This window comes from Hesperophylax consimilis, chromosome 9, assembly GCF_061612785.1.
Source record: "Hesperophylax consimilis isolate HC1 chromosome 9, BYU_Hcon_1.0, whole genome shotgun sequence".
Lineage (NCBI taxonomy): Eukaryota > Metazoa > Arthropoda > Insecta > Trichoptera > Limnephilidae > Hesperophylax > Hesperophylax consimilis.
Window position 1 is genome coordinate 37635735 of NC_142844.1, and position 22112 is coordinate 37657846.

The window sequence follows — 22112 nt, forward strand, 5'->3', positions numbered from 1 at the left end:
GGCCTCAAGTGAAATTTGAAAACGTGACGTCATCATTCTTGTGCGAACTATGGTCGAGGCATCATCGGTTCATTTTACGAAATAACACGGCAAAATGTTGACTTGTACTATGAAAACTTGTAAAAATAGATGTGAAAAAGAGAATAAACCCAATTGTCGTATTACATTCCATATATAAGCATTATTTTACTTTATTTTAAGCATATTCACATCGTATAATATGAATCAGTTGTTACTATCACATCGAGAAACGTCTGGACGCGAAACACAAAGCTGGTTGGTTGCTGGGAAGTAAATTATGAACATTTATAAATTGTCTTAACTAAATACTTAAACGAAATATTCGACTCTGAAAATAGAACCGAATTTGGACTTCGCAAATTTGTTCATAACGTGGCGAGTAATTTGCGCTCCCATGTAAAAATGTCTATTCATTCTAAAGCAGATTTTACTTTTAAGAAGTAAATGGTGATATTATAATGCGAGATGCCTATTTACTGTCAGATTGATTTATTGACGAATCACAGTCAGCCTTACTCCCTTCGTTCTTCAACAGTTGATTTTACCCCTCGCCATTATCTTCTCGTCTATTAATTCCTATGTCTGTGGAAATTCCTAATTAAAAATATTTTAAGGTAGTTTTTAGGTTCAAAAGTTGAATTGTTTGTATCTATAAATATTCTTCAATGGAAAAATATTTTTGTATGTGAAATAAACATGGGAATTTCGAAAAAAAGTTATTTTTCTTTTTTACTTCTACCATCATGTAGAATCACCTCCCGAACTTAGCGCACTTTACCCCCGGACACCCTGAATAATAGAAACAAAAAAGTACATTGATTACAATAATGAAACTATTTACACTATAAAATAATATTATTTCATAATGTAATAATTATAAGTGTTTTACTATCTACTTTTTGTTAACAAATAGATATAATAATATCCTCAGTGGGATCACCCGAACTGAGGATTTCATTTAAATATTATTAAAATTTAGTAGTATGGATAATATAAAGTAATTATAAATATATTAAATAGTGTTTTTACTGAAATAATTATAAATATACTAGCTGTACCCAACCACGCGTTGCTGTGGCTCAGTCTGTCTGTGCAGATAAAGAAACAATAGCGCGTGTTGCTTTTATGTCCAACTGATGGCGCTGTTTTTCAAAAGAGCATATTTTACCTGTCACAGGTGACATCTATATAATATAGGTATATAAAAACACAAGGGTATACTAGTGCAAAGTGGTGTCAAAATTTCAAAGCAACTGATGAAGAACTTTTGGAGATTTCAGATTTTGAACGAACGAACATTTACATTTTTATTTTTATAGATTACATCATGGGTAGACAACCTTTTCAGCAGCAGGGTGAAATTTTAGAAATGAGATTTCTAACAAGAAATATATATATTTTTTTTAAGATATAACAAAAATGAGAATCAAACATGTTTATCAGATTAGATTTAGGCAAGACAAAAAATAATAATAAAAAATAAACAAAATATAATAAAATTTTAGTGAGACGTCTGATTTTGTTTGTCAGCACTAAGTGAATCAATTTTGATAACGATTGATGTTGTTGCTACACGCAAACACTTTTCCAAATGCTCATCAGTGATTCGTGTTCTCATTTGAGATTTAACACTTCAGTACATTCATCACATTTGTTCAGTTTGCAATGTTTTCTGTGTATTTCAAATGCGCTATATAGATCTTATTTTTAAATTTTCCCTAAAAACAAATAATGTTTTAGAAACTAGATAAAATCATTTCTCCAGTGTATGCATTTTACATAAACATTATTATTTCTAAATAATAAAATTTTAATATCAAACAAGAAAAATCTTGTCAAAAACACAACCATATTTTTACTAAATTTTTTACTCCTAATCAATGAAAATAAAATGAAGAATAAAATGAGAGAACAATATATTTCGAAAACACATTCGTTTTGTTTGGGGAATTTGTAAGAAAACTGTAACTTCTCTTTTATCTCGTTCATATAATAAAAAATATCAATAATAATTTTTAAAGTTAAACCGATTGTTACGATAGCGGGGCGAAATATGAATTATTCATTTTGGCTATTTTTTGGATTTTATTAATGGATTCCAGTATAAACATTTGAGGCAAACTGGAAAGAATTATTATTTCTCTTTCTAACGTCAAAAAATATCTATTTTCGCATGATAAAAAAAAAAGATAAAAATACTTTTATAAAATATGGATGCCCGGTCATGTATGACCCTCAAACGCTTGAAGGGTCAATATGCTTCATAAGTGTTTCCGAATAGTGAAATCATCGATAGAGCATGTTTGTAAAATGCAGGATATTTCTCCTTGTCCAAATATGTTTTGTAAAACTCTTCCAAACCAACCTGATTGAACTTCTCCTGTAACTGTGCATCACAACTCATTTCACAATGTTCCATTTGTAAAATTCCTGGCAATAAATTCACGTCTACGGAGAATGGCGTTGCAAATGCAACAAAAAGCACACAATGCATTTTAAAATCTTGAAATCGGTGTTCAAATTCCAAGTTCAAGTCGGATATCAACGAAGCATATTTATCCGCCGCCAATTGTGTGACGTCTGGCTGTAATAATTTGTGTGACGGATGGTATTCCTCCAATATTTTTCAAAACCTGTGTTAGTAGTCTGATATATCCTCTTTATAAACTCTTTAACAATTCTTTAAGTTCTGGTTCTTTTCCAGCTCAGTGGAAAAGGGGTTATTTAACCCCTATTCATAAAAAAGGAGATAAAAGCGATATATGTATCAAACTATAGACCAATTTGTATAATGTCTGCTTTACCGAAAGTTTTTGAGAAATTAGTCCTAGATATCATTGTAAAACCTATCAACAACATTATTGTTCCTAACCAACATGGCTTCATCACAGGTCGCTCTACCTTAAGTAATTTAATGATTTATGAAAATTACATATGTGAATCTCTGGGTCTCAAACAACAAGTGGACAGTATATACACTGACTTTAGTAAAGCTTTTGATAAGGTTCTACATCACATACTTATTTATAAACTTCGATTTTTGGGCATCAAAGGTAAATTATTGAGTTGGATTGTTAGTTATCTTAGCCATAGGGTGTTTAGTGTAAAGATTAATTCTGTACAATCTTATATATTCGAGGCCACAAGTGGGGTTCCTCAAGGGTCCCACCTCGGCCCAATATTTTTCTTATTATTCATCAATGACATTGTTGACTAATTTAATGATGTAGAAGTTCTGTTATTTGCTGACGACTTAAAAATATATAAAAGAATACGAAATGTATACGATTGTCAAATTTTACAGAGTAATTTAGAACAACTTCATGAATGGTGTGAACAAAATGCTTTATTTTTGAATATTAAGAAATGTCAAGTAATACGATTTTCTAAAAATTGGTTTTAATATATTACATGAATATAAATTAAATAATATTAAATTAATACTAGTATCACATATTCGTGACTTGGGTGTAATATTCGATGAAAACTTGTCATTCATTGAACACATCAACTATATAACTAATAAGGCTTTAAAGATGCTTGGCTTCCTTTGCAGAACTTTAACTGATTTTAAGTCCATAGATTGTATGAGAACCCTCTATATTTCATCAGTCAGAAATCAATTGGAGTATAATTCACCTATTTGGTCCCCTTTATATAAAGTTCACTCCAATAATATAGAAAGAGTTCAGCACAAATTTCTTAAGTACGTAAATTTTAAGCTCGGAATTCCTATTGATTACATTAATTATGTCAGTTTGATGAATCAATTGCATCTAATAACACTGTCTGACAGGAGAATTATTTCAGACCTGGTTTTGTTACACAGAGTCATTAACAACTTAATTGATAGTCCTGCCATCCTTGCCTCTATTAAACTACATGTGCCGACTAGGAATACAAGACAAAATATAACATTCTTCTGTAATACATACTCGACCAACTATCAGACACACTCACTGACAAATAGGATGCATCCTTTGGGAAACAAGTATGGGGGTGCTATTGATTTATTTATTGACTCCATATATAGAATTAAGCATAATCTACACCAACACTTTGTTGAATCCTACAAATTAGAGTAGCGTTGGTAAATTAGTTTTAATGATTTGTCTTTTTTTTTATTTATTTTATTTTTTTATTAACTTTCAAAAATACATTTTTTACAATTAAGTCCCGTTAAACTGATTGATATCAGTTTGTCAACGGGTTCTTTTAACAATTACTTCTTAAATACATATACAATTTTAACAAGTACATAAAATATACACATAATTACATTAGTACAAAAAAATTCTTTCACATAACCAATTTTTTAACATACATTTCCTTCTGTGAGTCAATTCACAGCTTTTTATTGAGTTTGGTAACATGTTGTAAATTATTGGAACGAGGTATTCTAGAGTTCTTTGACCATATTTATTCAGGTATCTGGGAACTACAAGTCCATCGTTTGCAATTAGTCTTGTATTATGAACATGTGTCACTATTTTATTATGTTCAGATTGAGATGTATGCTGACTCGCAATTTTAAGCCACAATAAAGCACAAACAGATAATACATTTACAGAGTTGTATAGTAATGACTTTGGTACGTCATTTCTTTGTTCGTATTTAGTTCTGTTTAGTAATAATTTTACCAAAGAATATTGTAAATTTTGGACCGAGAGAAGATTTGTTTTTGTTGAATGTCCCCATGAAGTTATTCCGTATCTTATTAGGGATTCCGCCAATGATAGGTATACTATTTTAAGGGTATTTGGTGGAACAAAAAACTTCAATCTATAAAGTTTGCTCACTATAGCTCTAAGCCGTGTGCAAACTTTTTGTATATGTATATCCCATTTAAAATTACAATCAATTGTTAAACCTAGATATAAGTATTTTGAAACAAGTTCAATATTTTTGCATGAGCATGGTTGTATTACAAAGTTATGGATGCAATTAAAGTCATGAGAAATAATTTTAGGGGTTATGGTGATGTTATTATGAGGAGATCTGATGTGCATAAGCTTCGTTTTTTTAGCATTGATTATTAAACCCACATCATGTGACCATTTTTGAAGAGTGACAAAGTCAATTTGCAGTAAAGTACTCGCTATTAATAAATCCTCATGTGAAATAACTAATGCAGTGTCGTCAGCATAAACGTAATGTTTTACATGAGTAAAAATAAATTTCATTGCAGTAACATATATTATATACAAGGTAGGGCCTAGTATGGACCCTTGTGGTACGCCTGCGAAAACAATATTTTTTTTGCTAAAATGATCAAAAATTTTTACACAAATCTTTCTATTTTGAAAGTAGTTAACAAATAATTTATGTAGGTTTCCTGTAATTCCAATGTTTTCTAGAGTTTTAAGTAATTTACTATGATCAATCGTATCAAAAGCCTTTGAATTATCAATAAATAATACGAGTACATGTTTCCTTTTGTTAAGATCATTATTAATTTTATTTGAAAATTCTTGAAGTAGTAGATCTGTGCTTTTATTTTTTTGGAAACCATATTGATGGGTATCAATAATAGAAAAATTTTCAAGGTACTTTATTAGTTTTACAGATATATATTTTTCTAGGATCTTTTCAATTGCAGGTAAAATACTGATCGGTCTATAGTTATCAATTTCACTGTGTTTACCACCTTTGAAGATGGGTCGGATTATGCTACATTTAAGATCTTCAGGTATAATTGCCCCCGATAAAATCATATTAATTAATAGAGTTAAAATAGGTCCTAAGATATTAAAGTGTTTTTTAATGTCAGACATTCTAATTTTATCTATCCCCGGCGATTGACTATTTTTTAAACTTCTGACTACTTTTTCAATATCACAAAGTTTTGCTTGTGTTAAGAGCATGCTGTGTGGAAGTCTATGTGTTTGAATATGAAAAGCTTTTTTGTCACATTTATGTAATAGTTGCTTAACATTGTCAGAAAAAAAGTTTGCAAAATTGTTAGATGTTTGTTCAGTCGTTTGTTCTTTTTTTAAAAAATAGTTTGATATTACTTGGTCGCAATTACTTTTGCTCTTCCTTCCTAACAATCTGTTTATTTCGTCCCACGTTTTTTTAGAGTCGGCAAAATAATTTTTAAATTTTGAGTTGAAGAATTTTAATTTGCATGCACTGATTAATTTTGTAACCTTGTTTCGATTACATTTGTACTCTCTTTCATAAAATTTATTTGTAGGATTATTTTTCCATCTTTTGTAAAGTGTATCTTTTAATTTGATTTTTGATAATAAATCTTCATTTATCCATTCATTTATGGCATTAGGTCTGATTTGAGGTTTATAAGACTTTACTACAGTACTTTTTTCATAGATTTCATTAAATTTATTTTTAATTTTATTATACAGAGTAACGCAATCCACTTCTTTCAAAAGAATATTCCAATTATATTTTTTTATTTCTTTATCAACACGTTTTTGAGACAGAATTGTGATTTTTTCATTTTGTTCAATATTTTTGACGTCAAATTTAGTCCCGTCATAAAATGATCAGCAATTCTCGAATCAATTACACACGCGGACAAGTTATATTTATTAGATCTAACATATATGTGGTCAATACAGGATTTGGTTATTTGACCAGCAACGATTGCTTCTCTAGTCGTATCATTAATACATTTTGTTAAGTAATTACTGGTAAGTATATTTTCATAAGCTATTATATTTGAATCACTTTGATTTAGTATGTTAAGATTAATATCCCCAAAAAATATTATATTATCATTAAAGTTTACATTATTGCAAAAAAAATAAGAAATTTCATTTAAGAATCCCTTTTTATTGAGGTTAGGTGGTCTATAAATTGCTAAAATATAAAAATTACATTATTATTTTTCGAAATAACTTTTTGAGTAAAACCTCAAATTATAATATTTAAATATTGAAGACAATATTAGTGATTTTTAAACGCAAATCTGAAACAGAAAAATCAGAAAAGGAAACGGTCACATCTGGGACTCGAACCCAGGACCCTTGTCTTTCCGGGACAATGCTCTACCAACTGCGCTAATGGGACCCTATCCTCATCGGTCACTTTTAACTGTATCATACTTCGAATAAGAACTACCAACGTTGTCTTCATTTTTTCACCGCACATTTTTATTGGCAACTATCTTTAGACCGATGTGGATAGGGTCCCATTAGCGCAGTTGGTAGAGCATTGTCCCGGAAAGACAAGGGTCCTGGGTTCGAGTCCCAGATGTGACCGTTTCCTTTTCTGATTTTTCTGTTTCAGATTTGCGTTTAAAAATCACTAATATTGTCTTCAATATTTAAATATAAAAATTACAATTATTAGGTAATGTCAATATTCCAAACACATTTTCAAAGTGAATGGTTTCAACTATTTTTTGTTTAAAATGTAAATGTTCCCTTATATACAGCAATATTCCACCTCCTTGTTTATTTTTTCTGCAATAATAATACGATTTATATCCTGGAATATCATATAATTTAATAAGTTCCTCGTTAATTGCAGTTTCGCAAAGCATAATTACATCTATGTCTTTCAAACAGTTTTTCAAATAGGCATGAAGAATATCCCAATACTTGTTTAGTGATCTTATATTTATTTGGACACAGGTTAGGTTGGTATTGCATTTATTAATATTTTGTGCGTGAATCCAACATTCTAAATTGCTTACACGGGTAAATTCTACATCAGTATCATTTTCAATATAGTTGAAAGCCATTTAAAAATATAATATAATATAATATTATACTCGTAACATTCAGTATAATGGTTGGAAGTTGAAATATAGTATCTATTAATAATGTACAAAATAATAATGATGTACAAAATATACTTGAATATTGTAGGCTTGTAAAAAATAAATTGAAAAATAGATTTTAATTTTGTGCATCTTATAAAGAAAAATATCGAACTGTTTGTAATAATAGTATTATCCTCGTATGTTTTAATATTATGGTTGTTGGGTTTAGTATTATTTGATACTATTTCCCGAGAAGCTATGTACAACCTAGTATTGAGTAATACAAAACAAACTTGAATAATATTGGCGTGTAAGTAGAATATATAAAAAGAGATATGTTTCAATAATAATACGAGAGAATATTGCTGTAGAGTTATGTGCAAAATACTACTATAGAGTACAAAATAAACTTCAAGAATATGGATTTGTAAAACGTAGTTAGAAATGTCAATTTTATGACATCCTGATGAAGAAAACATTAAAACATTACGATTTTCAATAATCGATTTTTTGGTGTGCAATTTCAAGCATTTTTTTATAAAACTTACAATTAATCTTGTCATTTGCTCGGTGATTTGATGGAAATGTCAGTTTATTTTTTAGGTTATGTCTTTCACAGTTCAGACATTTGGGTGCTTGGCTTATATTAATACAAGCCGTATGTGTGTGAGGGCCTCCACAATAGCTGCAGCTAGCTGCGTCCTTTTCTTTCCCAAGGCATCTACTTGATGTGTGTCCAAAGCGTAAGCAATGGAAACATTGTACCAGCGGGTTTGCATCTTCGGCGTAAATTCTTTGATATCCGATATTTATTTTTTCTTTTTGTATTATAGTTCTTCGGATGTCCTTGTCTACCTCTACAATGAAGTTCATCGTGTCGTTGTATTTATTTTTAACAACCTTTTTCACATTTATTAGTGATTTGATATCTGTAGTGTGTGTAAAAACTTTAAGATATTCGTTTTGTTCAAATAGGTCATCAGTAAAATTTTCAGTGTTGTAGTCATTGAAGATGCCTTTGAATATAAGTGTAGGTTTTTTTTTCATAAGTTCTTTTGCTTCTACATCCTGTAATTCTTTGGAAATTTCTTTTTGCAGCATCAGTGCGTCCTCTTTTTTAAAGCATTTTATGATTAATCTGTTTTGAGAAATTTTTTTAATGCTGTCAATATTAATCCTTAATTTTCCGTTTTTAATTTTTTCTTGGATTCGTTTTTGGAGTTTTTCATTTGTTTCTTTATTATTTTGATTCAGGGTAATCATTAGGGAAAATTCGTTTTTTCGATTTAAGTATCGTTTTTTATCTACTGATTGGTCATACGACTCAAGTTTGACATTGTTTTCAGTCATTTCAATGGCGAAGTGACCCATCAGTGCCAATATTGTATTCACTTTTAAAGTAATTAAGTTTTGTTGATCCTTGGTAAATTTTTTTGTTGGATCTTGTACTGCCTCCAACAGGTCTTGAATTGCCGTCTTGCATGATTCCACAAATTGGTGGTTATTTGTGTGCGTCATGTTTACCCTGATTTACACTGTGTTGTTTATTTCGTTGAGTTGTGTGTTATTGTCACAATCACTGGTTGAGCTCTAATGGACTCCAATAGAACACAGTTAAATTTACAAAATGCACCGTGATAAAGCACTTGAATGACAGTATGTTTAGCCACCTTTTTAAGGAAAATTTTTTTTATCAGTATGTTCACTCACTTGAATATAAATCTTCAGATTATTCACTGTTTTTAAGCGGTTTTAGTGAGAGCACAATTATCGCGTCTACTCGCTGTTACGTACTTGGTTAATGTTAATTAATTTTCTTATATGAAGTGTTGTTGTAATTTCTTTTTTACTTTATGTTACTCTTACGTTTTACTAATATTGCTTCATATTTTTTTAATATTTTCCTATTATACTTGTAATCACAATTTTACAAGTGTGTATTTTGTACCTTCTTTAAAATGGACTACATCTATTTACTGTCAATATCTCCTGTATAATACATATTCTCCTATGTACACTGCATCTTGTATCACTTCTATGTAAAAGCCTTTTTAGGCGTATATATATATAAATAAATAACAATGGAGGAAAGTGCGTGAAGATTTCTGTCCTTAACTGTCGTTCCCAAAGCCCAAGTTTCATTTGGAATGCAGAAATAAGATCATACATGTTATTAATTAGTTGATCTATCCCTGTAGATGAATATTAATAACATTTAGGTGGCTAACTATATCGACCAGAAATGCAAAGTCGCTAACCCACACCTTGTCTTCAAATTCTGGGAAACTTTTTGACTTGCTTGCGAAGAATGATTGAATTTCTTGCTTTAAATCAAACACTCTTTTCTACATTTTGGCACGGGTCAGCCATCTTACTTCAGTATAAAATGAAACATGTCATTATACTGTGAATCCAAAGACTTGAGAAACTCTTGGAACTGACGGTGAAGGGGTCAAAACCCTTCGACTTAATAAAGTTCACTGTTTTGATGACCACCTTCATGACATGATCCAATTTAAGGGACTTAGAACATAAATTCTCCTGATGAATAATGCAATGAAAATTTAGCATCGAAGTATTACCAACCTTGCAGGCCTCATTTTCAATAAATCTTTAATAGTTTTGAAAACGAATATACGAAGAAATTGTCACGATAGTTGAATCAATGTACTGAGATACTTCACAAGTTGGAATGTTCTTTTGGTGGTTTTATTTTTATTTATTGTTTTTATTTTAGTAATTTGTACATTTAAGTTTACAAATGACTAATTAATTATTACATACAAATATACTATGTTTTTTTTTTCTTGCTTGATGTGGCTCCTACACAACATCTTGAACTTTTCAATTGGGGCAGACTTAAGGTTTTCCGGCAGCGCGTTATAGTATTTCATAATATTATAATTCATATTTCCCTTTATATAATATACTATTCTGGGTATTCGCTTTGTCCTTCTTTGGTAGTCTAATTTGATTGTACGTCCTAGTTTTATGTTTGTGTATGTCCTTGTTGTATACAATTTTATTCGAAAAATATTTGGGTAGCAGGTTGTTTACAATTTTGTGTAAAAATATCATCGTGTTCAAGGTCAACATCTGTTTCACCGTTAGCCAATTTAGTTCGTTTAACATTTTATTTACTTTTGAATACCTATTTCGTCTGAGTATTATTCTCATTGCCCTATTTTGGAGAATTTGAAATTTATTTTGCTCTCGGTCGTTACACAGGAAAAGGATAGTTGAGCAGTAATTAAAATGTGGAGCAATAATGGAGTTATAAATGGTGATTGCAGTTTTTTCGGACAGTTTTTGGCGAATTCTTCCCAAAAAAGATTTTCTTTTGGGTATATTCCGCATGTTTGTTAAAGTTCAGTTTGGAATCTATTATAACTCCCAAGTATTTTATATTGGTAACATTTTCAATAATTTCACCATCAATTTTGATTTTGCTTTCACTGGATGTCTTCTTATAACCAATTACCATACATTTTGTTTTTTTTGTATTTAATTTAAGCTTATTTATTTTTAGCCATCTTGATACATTATCTAGTTAATTATTTAAAATATGTATTAGTTCTTCATAGTTTTCTCCAATTATATATATAAGTGTATCATCGGCAAATAGTCGTACTTTGCATTTTGAAAATATTTTCACCATGTCATTAATATAGAGTATGAACAATAGAGGTCCAAGGACTGATCCCTGTGGTACTCCTAATTTATTTTCCATTGGTTTTGAAAATTGATTGTTAATTTTTGTTACCTGTATTCGGTCTTTCAAATACTCTTTTATTAATTTAATGGCTAGAGTTGAGAAACCAATTTCTTTAAGCTTTCTTATCAATATTTCTCGATCTATGGTTTCGAATGCCCTTTGAAAATCCAAGAATATTGCTAAGATAAATTTATTACTATTCATTCCTTCTTTCCATTCTTCAACGATTACATTTAACGCTGTTTCACAAGAATTATTACATCTGAATCCCGATTGTTCTTGGTATAAAATATTGTGTTCATCTAAGTATTGCAATATTTGTTCTTTTATTATTACTTCAAGTATCTGTTCATATTTCGGTAAGGTGTTTATTGGTCGAAATTCTTCACATTTTCTGGTATTTTTAACCTTTGGGACCGGTATAATGGTAGATAGTTTCCATGACTGTGGAAATTTTCCCTCTTCAATTGTCTGATTAATAATATTTAATAGAGTAGATCCAATTACTGGAAAAGCATCTTTTATCAGACTAATAGTTAATCCATCTGAACTATTTTTTGATTTAATTTTGTTTAAAATGTTAAATAAATATTCTGCAGTTATTTTTCTGAAGACCAATAATTCTTTGTTTGAGTTGTTATTATCATTTGTGGGGTTGAAAACAATGTTGGGTATTAATTTGTTAATTTGAGTGATGCTTTCTATAAAATATTTATTAAAGCTATTAGCCATGTTTTCTTCGTTTATATCTTTTGGGAAGTTTACTATTTTTATGTCGTTTTTGTTATCGCCATGTACTAATTCTTTAATGCTTTTCCAAATTTTTTTGGGATCCCCTTCTTCCGAGTTTATTTTATTTTTTATGTACTCATTATGCGTTCTTTTTATGTCTTTAGAGTATTTATTTCTCATTTTTTTGTAGTTATTCCAATCCATAGTACTATTAGTAAGGAGTGCTCTCTTGTAAAATGTATCTCTATCGTGCTGCATTGTGCGTAGTTCTTTTGTGAACCATTTATTATTGTTTCCTTTACGTATCTTCTGTTCTGGAACTACTTCATCAATGGATTTTTTAATGTTTAATATCATCTGGTCAGCTTTTTTGTTATATTCCATTTGATTTATTTCATTCCAATCAATAGTCTCTAAGGTCTGAATGAAGAGTTCTTTATTGTATCTTTTGTAATTTTTAAATGTTATTACTTGTGTTTCTTTAATGGAGTTGTAGTTTTCTCTGTCATTTAATAGAATTTGAATCATATTATGGTCAGTAATTTTAGGTTTATCTAATACATTAACACCAAAAGAAAAAAATGTGTGCATATGCTCCGCGGGCCACCAGTAGACCCAGCGTGCCGCACCTTGTGGGTTGGCCACCCTTGGTTTACAAGGTGTTTTTTTTGTTCAGTTGAGAGGTTTCAGTTTCAGAAAGTTTCTGGTAATGTCTTACTTGTGGTAGGTACATTAATTACCAAGTGACTTGTGTAATGTATAAGTGCATGTGAATGTGTGAGTGTGTTTGTAGTGGGAGTTGTGTGATAAGTAGAAGTGGTGATCTATAGAAGTGAAGTAATATGAACAGTTTATATCATCAACATGTGGTTCCTTTTAAATGTGGTCAGCGAATTTAACATTTTTCTTTTCTTTTCATTTCGTCTTTTTTAAATTATAATATGTAATTTCAAATTAAATATCAACACATAGTCACTCTACATATTTACTACATTGTAATGAATTAGCGTCCTTCAGCTTAGTAGGTACCCATTAACCCTAGATTCATAACCATTCGTCCCACAGACCGCGCAAAACGTAAATTTGTTTCTAGTGTCTCGAGTGAAAGAGATAGAATTTTGGCGTCGAGAAGAATCCAGATTAACTAATTAATAATAAACCGCTCGACCTACTTAGTAGCTTTCTACGAGTACCTACCTTCAGCTCGGATCGTAAACAAAGCAACCTACCTACGACAAATACGTCGCAGTCGGTCTGGCACACTACGAGAACTCGTCAGAAGGTTCGAGTCTACCGCCTATGCATAATTGCAGCGCTGTCGAAGATTCCCGAAAGGCCCAGACTGTGCTAGTGCCTCGGATTTAGTTGCAAATCATCTACCTACTGTTGCCACCGGCCGAACAGTATAAATAAGCTCGACGCAGCGAGACAGGCAGTCAGTCATCAATCTGCCGCCAGTGGATAAATCTCACGAGTGACGATCGGCGCGTCCCGCGCCCCCCGCGAAGGACAATATACCCGGCTTCGCACACATCATGGACTCCAACGGGACATCATCTTAGCGCTTTGGCCCAGATCGCCGTCCCTGGCCAACGCTACACGGATTACAGCGCCCTGGTTCCAGTGTCTCTGACCAGCGCTTCATCCACGCATCATGACCACCACGAGGACACGCAGCATCCTCACTGGTCTACGCAGCTCCCGCTCAAAAGCCTACAAGGTCCGCCGCACCTTCGGCCTTCCCGTCAGCACTGGAGTATTGATTCCCCAGATCGCCAGTGCCTGACAGTCATCGAGTCCCGGTCACCAGCGCCCGGCGTCGACTCACTAACCCGCGCTTGACCTGCCAACACAGCCAGCATCCAGTGAATTCATCTGTCCTACGTCAACTCTTGTTACGGCTACACTGACTCATCAATAAAACACAGTGACCTTCACGACACGCCTTTCATTTCGTGCCTTCACCACCTGATCCCCAAAGAATGATGACCTCTCAAGTACCTTCCTAGATCGCTTGTTCATTAGTAACGCGGGTGCGCTTGCCTTGCAGTGAAGTCTTGTGGACAAGTTATAGACCTTTGAACGTCTGAGAGACGAATGTTCATGAATAGTGTAACTTTTGACAAGACTGCAAGTTATTTTGAAAACATTGTTTTTGATGAGTTCTGGTTATACAGAGTAAAAGTAAGTATACGATATTATTCTATATGGGTTATTATTTATAGTTACATCTTATTTTATCGTTCAAAATGTATTATTGTGTATATTTTACATCAAATCTTTTTATTTTATTTTAGAATGGATGATCGGCAAATTGATGACTATTTGAATCGTTTATCTGATTCTGGTGATGATGATTTTACCAGTCAGCAAAAGGATGTAGAAATCAGTGATGTCGAAGATCATGTGGAATTGGATGAAATGGTCCCGACAGATTCCGACAGTGATAACGACATGGTTACGTAAAAGACACGAAATGCCAACTTTGAAGAGATGCCTAAAAAGGAAAATCGCCGAAGTTTTAGATGAAATGCCTACCATTGCCACACCTGGTATAAGTGGTACTCAAAAAAAGGTTTGTGGTTATTGTGATTATAAAAAACGGCATATGACAAAGTTCCAATGCAAGCAATGCAAAAAATATATATGCATGGACCATCGCTGCCTCATGTGTGTGGAATGTACCGATGAAATTTAATTTTAACTCGTTTATTATTTTTTTTTGTTACCTAATTAAACATATTAACGAGTGCCATACTTAATTTATTTATTTTATTTACAAGAACCCCAAAACTCGTCACTTAACTTTAGTCGTCTGTGAGATGAATGTTTATGAATAATGTTCCTCTTAGATAAGGTTATGAATCTAGGGTTAAGAAATATTAATGTAGCAAAATTGTTCTTTCAATATGTTATTTTTATTATTTTATAAAAGTATTAACCTCAAAACATGCTAGTCCTGTTGAGGTTTATAAGTTGAAATGTAAGGAATAATACAATGTGATATTATTGAAGGCATGGCACATATAATTATTTGGGGAATTTGCTGCTGCATTTGTTTTGTAATGAGGCATGTAGATTTGGCTGTATGGCGGCTATCATAAATAAACCACTTCCTACATCTTCCGGCTTTTTGTATGAAAGAAATTGATCCTAAAAAAACATAGTATGCCAATATATACAGACAGTACAATTCTCATTCGGAGCCTACTTATTATAAAAACTCTGAAAGTTTATTCCACAGACTTTCAGAGTTTTTCATTGGTGTATATATTAAGGCAATAATATGAAGTCACAATATTCACGGATCCAATTTTCGATCAGAGTTATACCGCCCTAGCGGGTATGTCTCAAATTTAAAAAAAAAGTTTTAATTAATTAGAGACAGGTTCAGTACAGTCGATGTTACTGTACATTGTAGAAATGTAGAATTATTTAGAATTATCAGACAGTATTTTGTGGGGTGTCACATAACAAATAAATTTTTTCATTTTGATTGAAATGAATGTACATTAACCTGTTAACCGGGGAGTTCAGTTTTGAATTACGCAGCATATAAGGGGCGCGAACTCCTTCACTAGGACGTATCAATACGTCACGCCCGGTGGACGTTAATTTTATTTTTATTTATGCATCAAAAAAAGTGAAAACATCGAATTAAAAAAATAGAATATTTACAAACAATTATAAAGATTACAAAAAAATATAAAAAAGGTTATAATTACAGAACAATAAATAAAAGCACACAGATAAAAGAGAAACATTGAGTTTAAAAAATTAAAATATGTAAAAATTAAAAACTCAATTTCCGTGTGATATGTTCGGAAATATACGTCTCGCTCATTCCAGGGCGCAACATATATTTCAAGGACGTATTTATACGTCCTACCCGTACCCGATACTGTTTACGTTTGATGTATTTATACGTCCCGCCCGGTTAACAGGTTAACACACTTCGGCCGGGAAAGCTAGTTCTACCCGCTCGGTCGATTAAGGCTGGGAAGGGTAGTTCTACCTTTTGCGCCGGCCTTATTTCAATGGCAGAAGACGGAATTATTCAATGTTTTTATATTAATATTATTATCAATCTCTTTATAAAAGTCCCAACTATATGTATGTACATAATTATCGAATCGTAATGCAAGTCTGTTTTTTATATTTATTTTCGTGCCTTTCGTTTACATCGGTATTTCAACAGAAGGATAGTATATTATTTGTTATTGAAATAATTCAATTCCTGGAATGAGGGTTTTTATAACCCTGAAACCCGATTCGAATCTCCATCTCTGTTCCGCCCCACTCAACTCCTATGTGCAAGCGAGCGAGAGAGTTGCATTTCAAATAATATTCGATTTTCGTTTAGTACTTTTATAGCTTGGGTATGCTGCGGTACTACGTAGAAATTTTTATTAAAATATTTTAATTATTAACTAACTAACTAACCATCACGCCGTTTCTCCGCAGAGATAGGCAGAGAGGACGGACCGCCAAACAACTCGGTCTTGGCACACACCCCTTGCCTCATTCACATATTTTAATTATTTTTGAAGATAAGCGATCTAAAACAAATTAAAGAAATTTGCGCAGGACCTTTATTTTCGCCCGGAGTGAGGGTAGCGCCAGTGCGAAAAATACCCGGCTGAAATGTGTTAAAAGTTATTGATGAATTTGAAGTGAAACATATTTTAAATAACACAAGACATGTCTTGTGGACGTGTTTCGTGATCCAAATATTTGCCCAACCGAGGCTTAAATTTCCAATACAAAACTATGTTTACGAAATTCAAAAGGGAAAGGACATCTAAGATGTCGAGTGAGTGTAAGTGAGACGGAGCGCTGGGCTATTGGACTAAATTTAACATTAGTTTCCATTCAAATTGGTAAGGAAGGCACTTCTTGTGTTATCCTTTATTCTATGGTTCAATACTATCGGTGTGGGTTCCAAATCGGCAAAATGAAGTTATTTACTCAATAATTTTTCTTAAATACCAGTATTTATATCTCTAGAGTATATAATAAATTTTCAAAACATTGTTTTACCCGCAATAAGCTAACGTAGCTCAGTGGTCCAGAGCACCTGACCGGATATCAGAAGGTGCGGGTTCAATTCTCGTCCGGGGCATTTTTACTCAGGAGATATTTTCAATTGGTATGGATATTTCAGGCGACTAATTATTGCTTTTAATAATTTGTTATACTTAATAGATGTTACCAACACCACGACTTTATGTCAAATTTAAAACAACAAAATATCTAAATATACTTACTCATTTTCCTGTTCAGTAAAAAGAGGATCTTTGATGACGTAATCTGCAATAGTGTGATTATTTTTCATCCACACATAATGGTCCACGGGCTTATGAGTATTAATCCCGGTAAAAGGGAGGAACTTGAATCTGTAGCATCCACTGAACCAATAGTCATAGCAGAAACTCAACTCCAACTGAAATAAATGTAAATCACATTAGGTTAAATTAGGTTTTGGATACTAAAAATAAAATGTACCATTTGAAATTTATTAAAACGTATGTAAATATTTGGGCATTGCACGTATTTTCTGTACTTGACCGTTTTAGTGATTTACTTCTTTTGCAAGTATTTATGTAAATTGCTATAGTTTTTAGATAAAAAAGTATAGTATTAAGTAAAAATGTAATAACTTGGACAAATATCAACAAAATTCAATGATTCTTTTTGCAATTAACCTGTTGAAGGCCGGAGCATAAAAAAGATAAATATTAGTGGAATCTCACAAACTATGTTGATTTCGTTTTTCATACATTTTTCGAAGCATTAAAAACCCATCGGCCTGAAGAATGATATGTTTTGCTTCTAATATTATATTATACAATTGGCTTCCTCATCCGTAGTTTCGCTGCCATTTAATACATCTTCTTCCGCAATAGAACTAACATCCAATGTAACACGAGACAAACACACACCAAAGCACGCAGCGCCATGTGGCAATTTTAAATAAATAAAAATAAGACCATTCCGAACTAGGTAATTAGCCTAACCAACTAATTATTTGACTTTTGGGGGGGTGTTGTGAGTTAAATTCCAGTTGCTTGATAAAAATATACATATTATAGACATTAGTTTTATAAAGAAAGTAAATGTGGTAAACTGACCAACCATTTTATTTAAATTTTTATATAACATATTAAAATAACTAGTACTTATCATAATTGTTAAGAAAAATATGCCCCATTCTATGGGCGCATCTAGACTGCTAACAATCTCACACTGCCAATCTATAGGTGCTTCTAGACTGCTAACAACCTCAAACTGCTAATCTATGGGTACATCTAGACTGCTAACAACCTCTCACTGCCAATCTATGGGTACTTTTAGACTGCTAACAACCTCACACCGCCAATCTATAGGTGCTTCTAGATTGCTAATAACCTCACACCGCCAATCTATGGGTGCTTCTAGACAGCTAACAACGTCACACCTCCAATAAATGGGCACACCTAAATTGCTAACAACCTTACACTTCCAATCTATGGGTGCTTCTAGACTGCTAACAACTTCACACTGCCAATCTACGGGCGCATCTAGACTGCTACAATCTCACACTTCCAATCTGTTGGTTGGTGGAAAACATTCAGAGTCCACAAGAAGTCATCCAAATAAATCCAGTTTTGAAACATTTAGGATTTGTTTTGCAAAATGGTTAAGGTCAGAAGAGTTTATAAAAATAATCTGATTAATATTCAGTTCCATTTGAGTACATCAACTTAAGCTCATGAAAAAAGGATTAATAAAAGAAAAAAAATAGGTAAGAGGTAAAATCTGGAAGTGATAAATTATCTCAGCATATTCATAAAATAAGTAAGACAATTAATTGAATGTAGTTCCCCACATTAAGGATAAACAAGGGGAGAAAATATTGTTTTATAATATGTGTTAAATGGGAATCCACATTTTATCAGGTGAGATGAGGAAAAATTATGTTTATAAACACTTTCTTATTAAAAGGCATCATTGATATATATTTTTTTTAATTTTGAGATTGTTATTGCTACCTATCTGAAGTTGATAATATTATTGATAGAAAGACTGTTTTTTAAATACATCTATTGAAATTTCACTTTTGTTTTCGGTAATGTAAATCTTCGAAGCGAAAATTAACCAACTTCCCGACATACGATCGAGCTAAAACTCTGCAGATAAACTTGTTGTCGATGACAATTCATTCTATCAACTTTTAATGGCAATCACACATGTGGACAAATACGCATTTCTCTGAAATCGGATGAGATTACAGCAGTTTACACAAAATAAATGTCAGTCCTACCCGATCGGCATTTGGAGAGGTTGGTAGAGTTGTAGAATCCAGTTCTTGTATAGGAAGATTCAATCGTCAGACAACCATTTTTTTTTTTTTTTAATAGATGTGTCATGGTAAAAAAACTTTTTATGTTTTGCCTTTTTTTACATATTTTATTTTTATATTAACTCCACAAGGGAGGGGGAAATAATTTCCCTCAGGGCCTATGTCACATTTGAGGATGCTGTGTGGATATCTTTTCGAGGAAAGGAATCACTGGGTCTTGAAGATACACATGTTGTGGGAGGAAGAAAATAGTAAACACAGAGGCCTACTAGCGTTTCCTCCGCTGTCGTGTCAAAATATGTATATTTATGTACGGGTTTTACAATGTGCTTACCAACACTATTGGAATGTGCTACTTTCAAGAAAACATTTAATTAATTATTCCAAGCGTAATGGCCAATGAACTTAGTGACCCGAATATTAATTACTACATTTTCTCAGCAAATTTTAGGAAGTCGAAGAAATTTTATTTAATTACAGAAAAAATATAATGACTGCCTCAACGCAGGCTAGCCTAGTGAGGTGGGTTATGAGAATCCTCAAAACATAACCATATGTTTCTCATTTAACGTGCGCTCCTCTCTCGTCCACTGCATGGTCGTTACTAAACTAACTGTACAAAAAACTTTAGGCTGCGCCCTTTCCGATGCGCATAATCCCACCCTCTCACTAATGGCCGTAGTGTGTCGCGCATTTCAAATAAGGAAGTTCTAAAACAAGTTCAAGAAGTAATAAAAAAAAAATTACCTCTATGTAAAGGAAAAAGGATAAAAATGATTTCTTCAATACTTATTGTTCTATGATTTTTTTAAATAAAGAAGTTCCCGCACCGCACCCTGTATATACAAAATATAACAACAAAAATTAACAGTTTCAACTTTAAAAATTCAAAATAGATAAAGTTAAGATAATCATTCTGTTTAGGCCTACAATCATTAATCATTTATAGTTTGCAGATTTGTAACAAAACAAACAAGGATAATTGATAATTATTATTTAATTTATGGAATCACACATTTTCCTTCTTCCTTTAGAGATATTTAAAATAAACACTTATGCAGAGACGAATAACAAATAAATTGCTTCATATAAAAGATAAGAATTATTGTTTTTTAATCGCAATCATAATTTTTAGTTAGATGAACACATAAAAGATGAAAATTGATAAGCAATGTTATTATTCGTGAGCAGATGGTTCTTTCCTGGACCCAATGGTGCAATCAATCCAGGGAATTGAGGAGGTTCATTCAAAGCTTACAGGGGAGTAGAAATGGCTTCACCAGATCTGAATAGCCAGGTACTTCCCAAACTTCCTATTCCCATCTCCTTCCCTTATCACCAGAGGCGCGGCAGTGGGAACCCCTGAACGGCAAATGGCCAACCACACCATAGGGGTTAAACAACTGCACTTAAAAAGACTCACTCCGCTTAATGTGCCAAAAATTTAACCCGCTAAAAGTCATAGCTGGGAGATTAATGTATTTATTTTTATTGATACATTACCAGTATATAGGTTATTGTTATTTATCTTTCTTGTCTTTTCCTTCTTGAAAAATGTATGGTTAGTTAGACACCATGATGTAATCGCTAAGTAAGGTTACAAAATAAGTTTAAAAGTTACCTTATGACAGACTGGCGATACTTCAATTTGAGGTAGAATTTTTAAATCAATTCCCGGTACATTGAAATCAGTGGTATTGTGTAAACAGGCAAATTCATCTGTCACCCTCAAATAGTTTATAGTCACTCTGTAATGGGTGAAATCACAATTATTTTCAAACGCTGAAAACTTTAAATTGTAGCTAGAGGTTTCTTCGTCGCCTTCGATGGGATTATAACTCAAATTCGTGTTTTGTTTAGTAAATATGCATCGAGTTCCGACAGTATTAATGCAGGATGCTGTGCCATTAAGGGCGTCTTTATTGCAAACCCCTTCAGATTGTACGATTAGGTGCAAAACAAGATATAACAATATTAACTCCATTTCAGGTACTCGGCAAAGTACCTAGTATTTCAATTCGCAATAACAGGTCCACTGTATTATGTATTCAACGAATGGAATTATCACACTGATTATTAATTACTGTTTTTTTTGTAAAACTTAAATGAGTGCATTATAATGTCTTTCGGGTAAAGGTTATGGTACGAGTTTTGCACTATTAGTTTAATATTGTTATCAACAGGAAAAACATAAACCGCGACATTCTGACTCTGACACATGTGTTGACAACAGAAAACAAGACTGAAATGCGGTGTTGCCTGGTCAAAATATATGAAATTCCTAATTCTTGGCAAAGACAAAAAAATCCACAAAAATGCGAAAAACTCCCTAGATTTTAGGCAGTAGCATTATAATATAGTGGCAGGGCTGGCAAAATGCCACGGGGTGGTTTATTTATGGCCACGGGGGCCCTCGGGGGCCGGGGCCCCGGCATAAAAGTAACCTAACATTTTTAACAAAATTTAGTAAAAATTATAAATTTTATGCAAGTAGGTATATAAAATCAACTAAAGTTAGACCCAATTAAAGGCCATATAGGTACAAATTCAAATAAATTATTAAGATTTAAACG

The 22112-nt window shown here is 32.4% G+C and overlaps 1 protein-coding gene across 1 annotated transcript in view; it reads right to left on the bottom strand.

The window, feature by feature from the left end:
* Window positions 1–21754, bottom strand: part of LOC149421307 (uncharacterized) — a 52530-nt gene extending 30776 nt beyond the window's left edge. Inside the window, exons 1-2 of the mRNA XM_089635940.1 lie at window positions 21161–21754; window positions 17465–17640 (exon numbers count right to left, since the gene is read on the bottom strand). Coding sequence (XP_089492066.1) covers window positions 17465–17640; window positions 21161–21523 — 539 coding nt within the window. The 5' untranslated portion in view covers window positions 21524–21754. The remainder of the gene's footprint in view (window positions 1–17464; window positions 17641–21160) is intronic.
* Window positions 21755–22112: the final 358 nt, after the last annotated feature.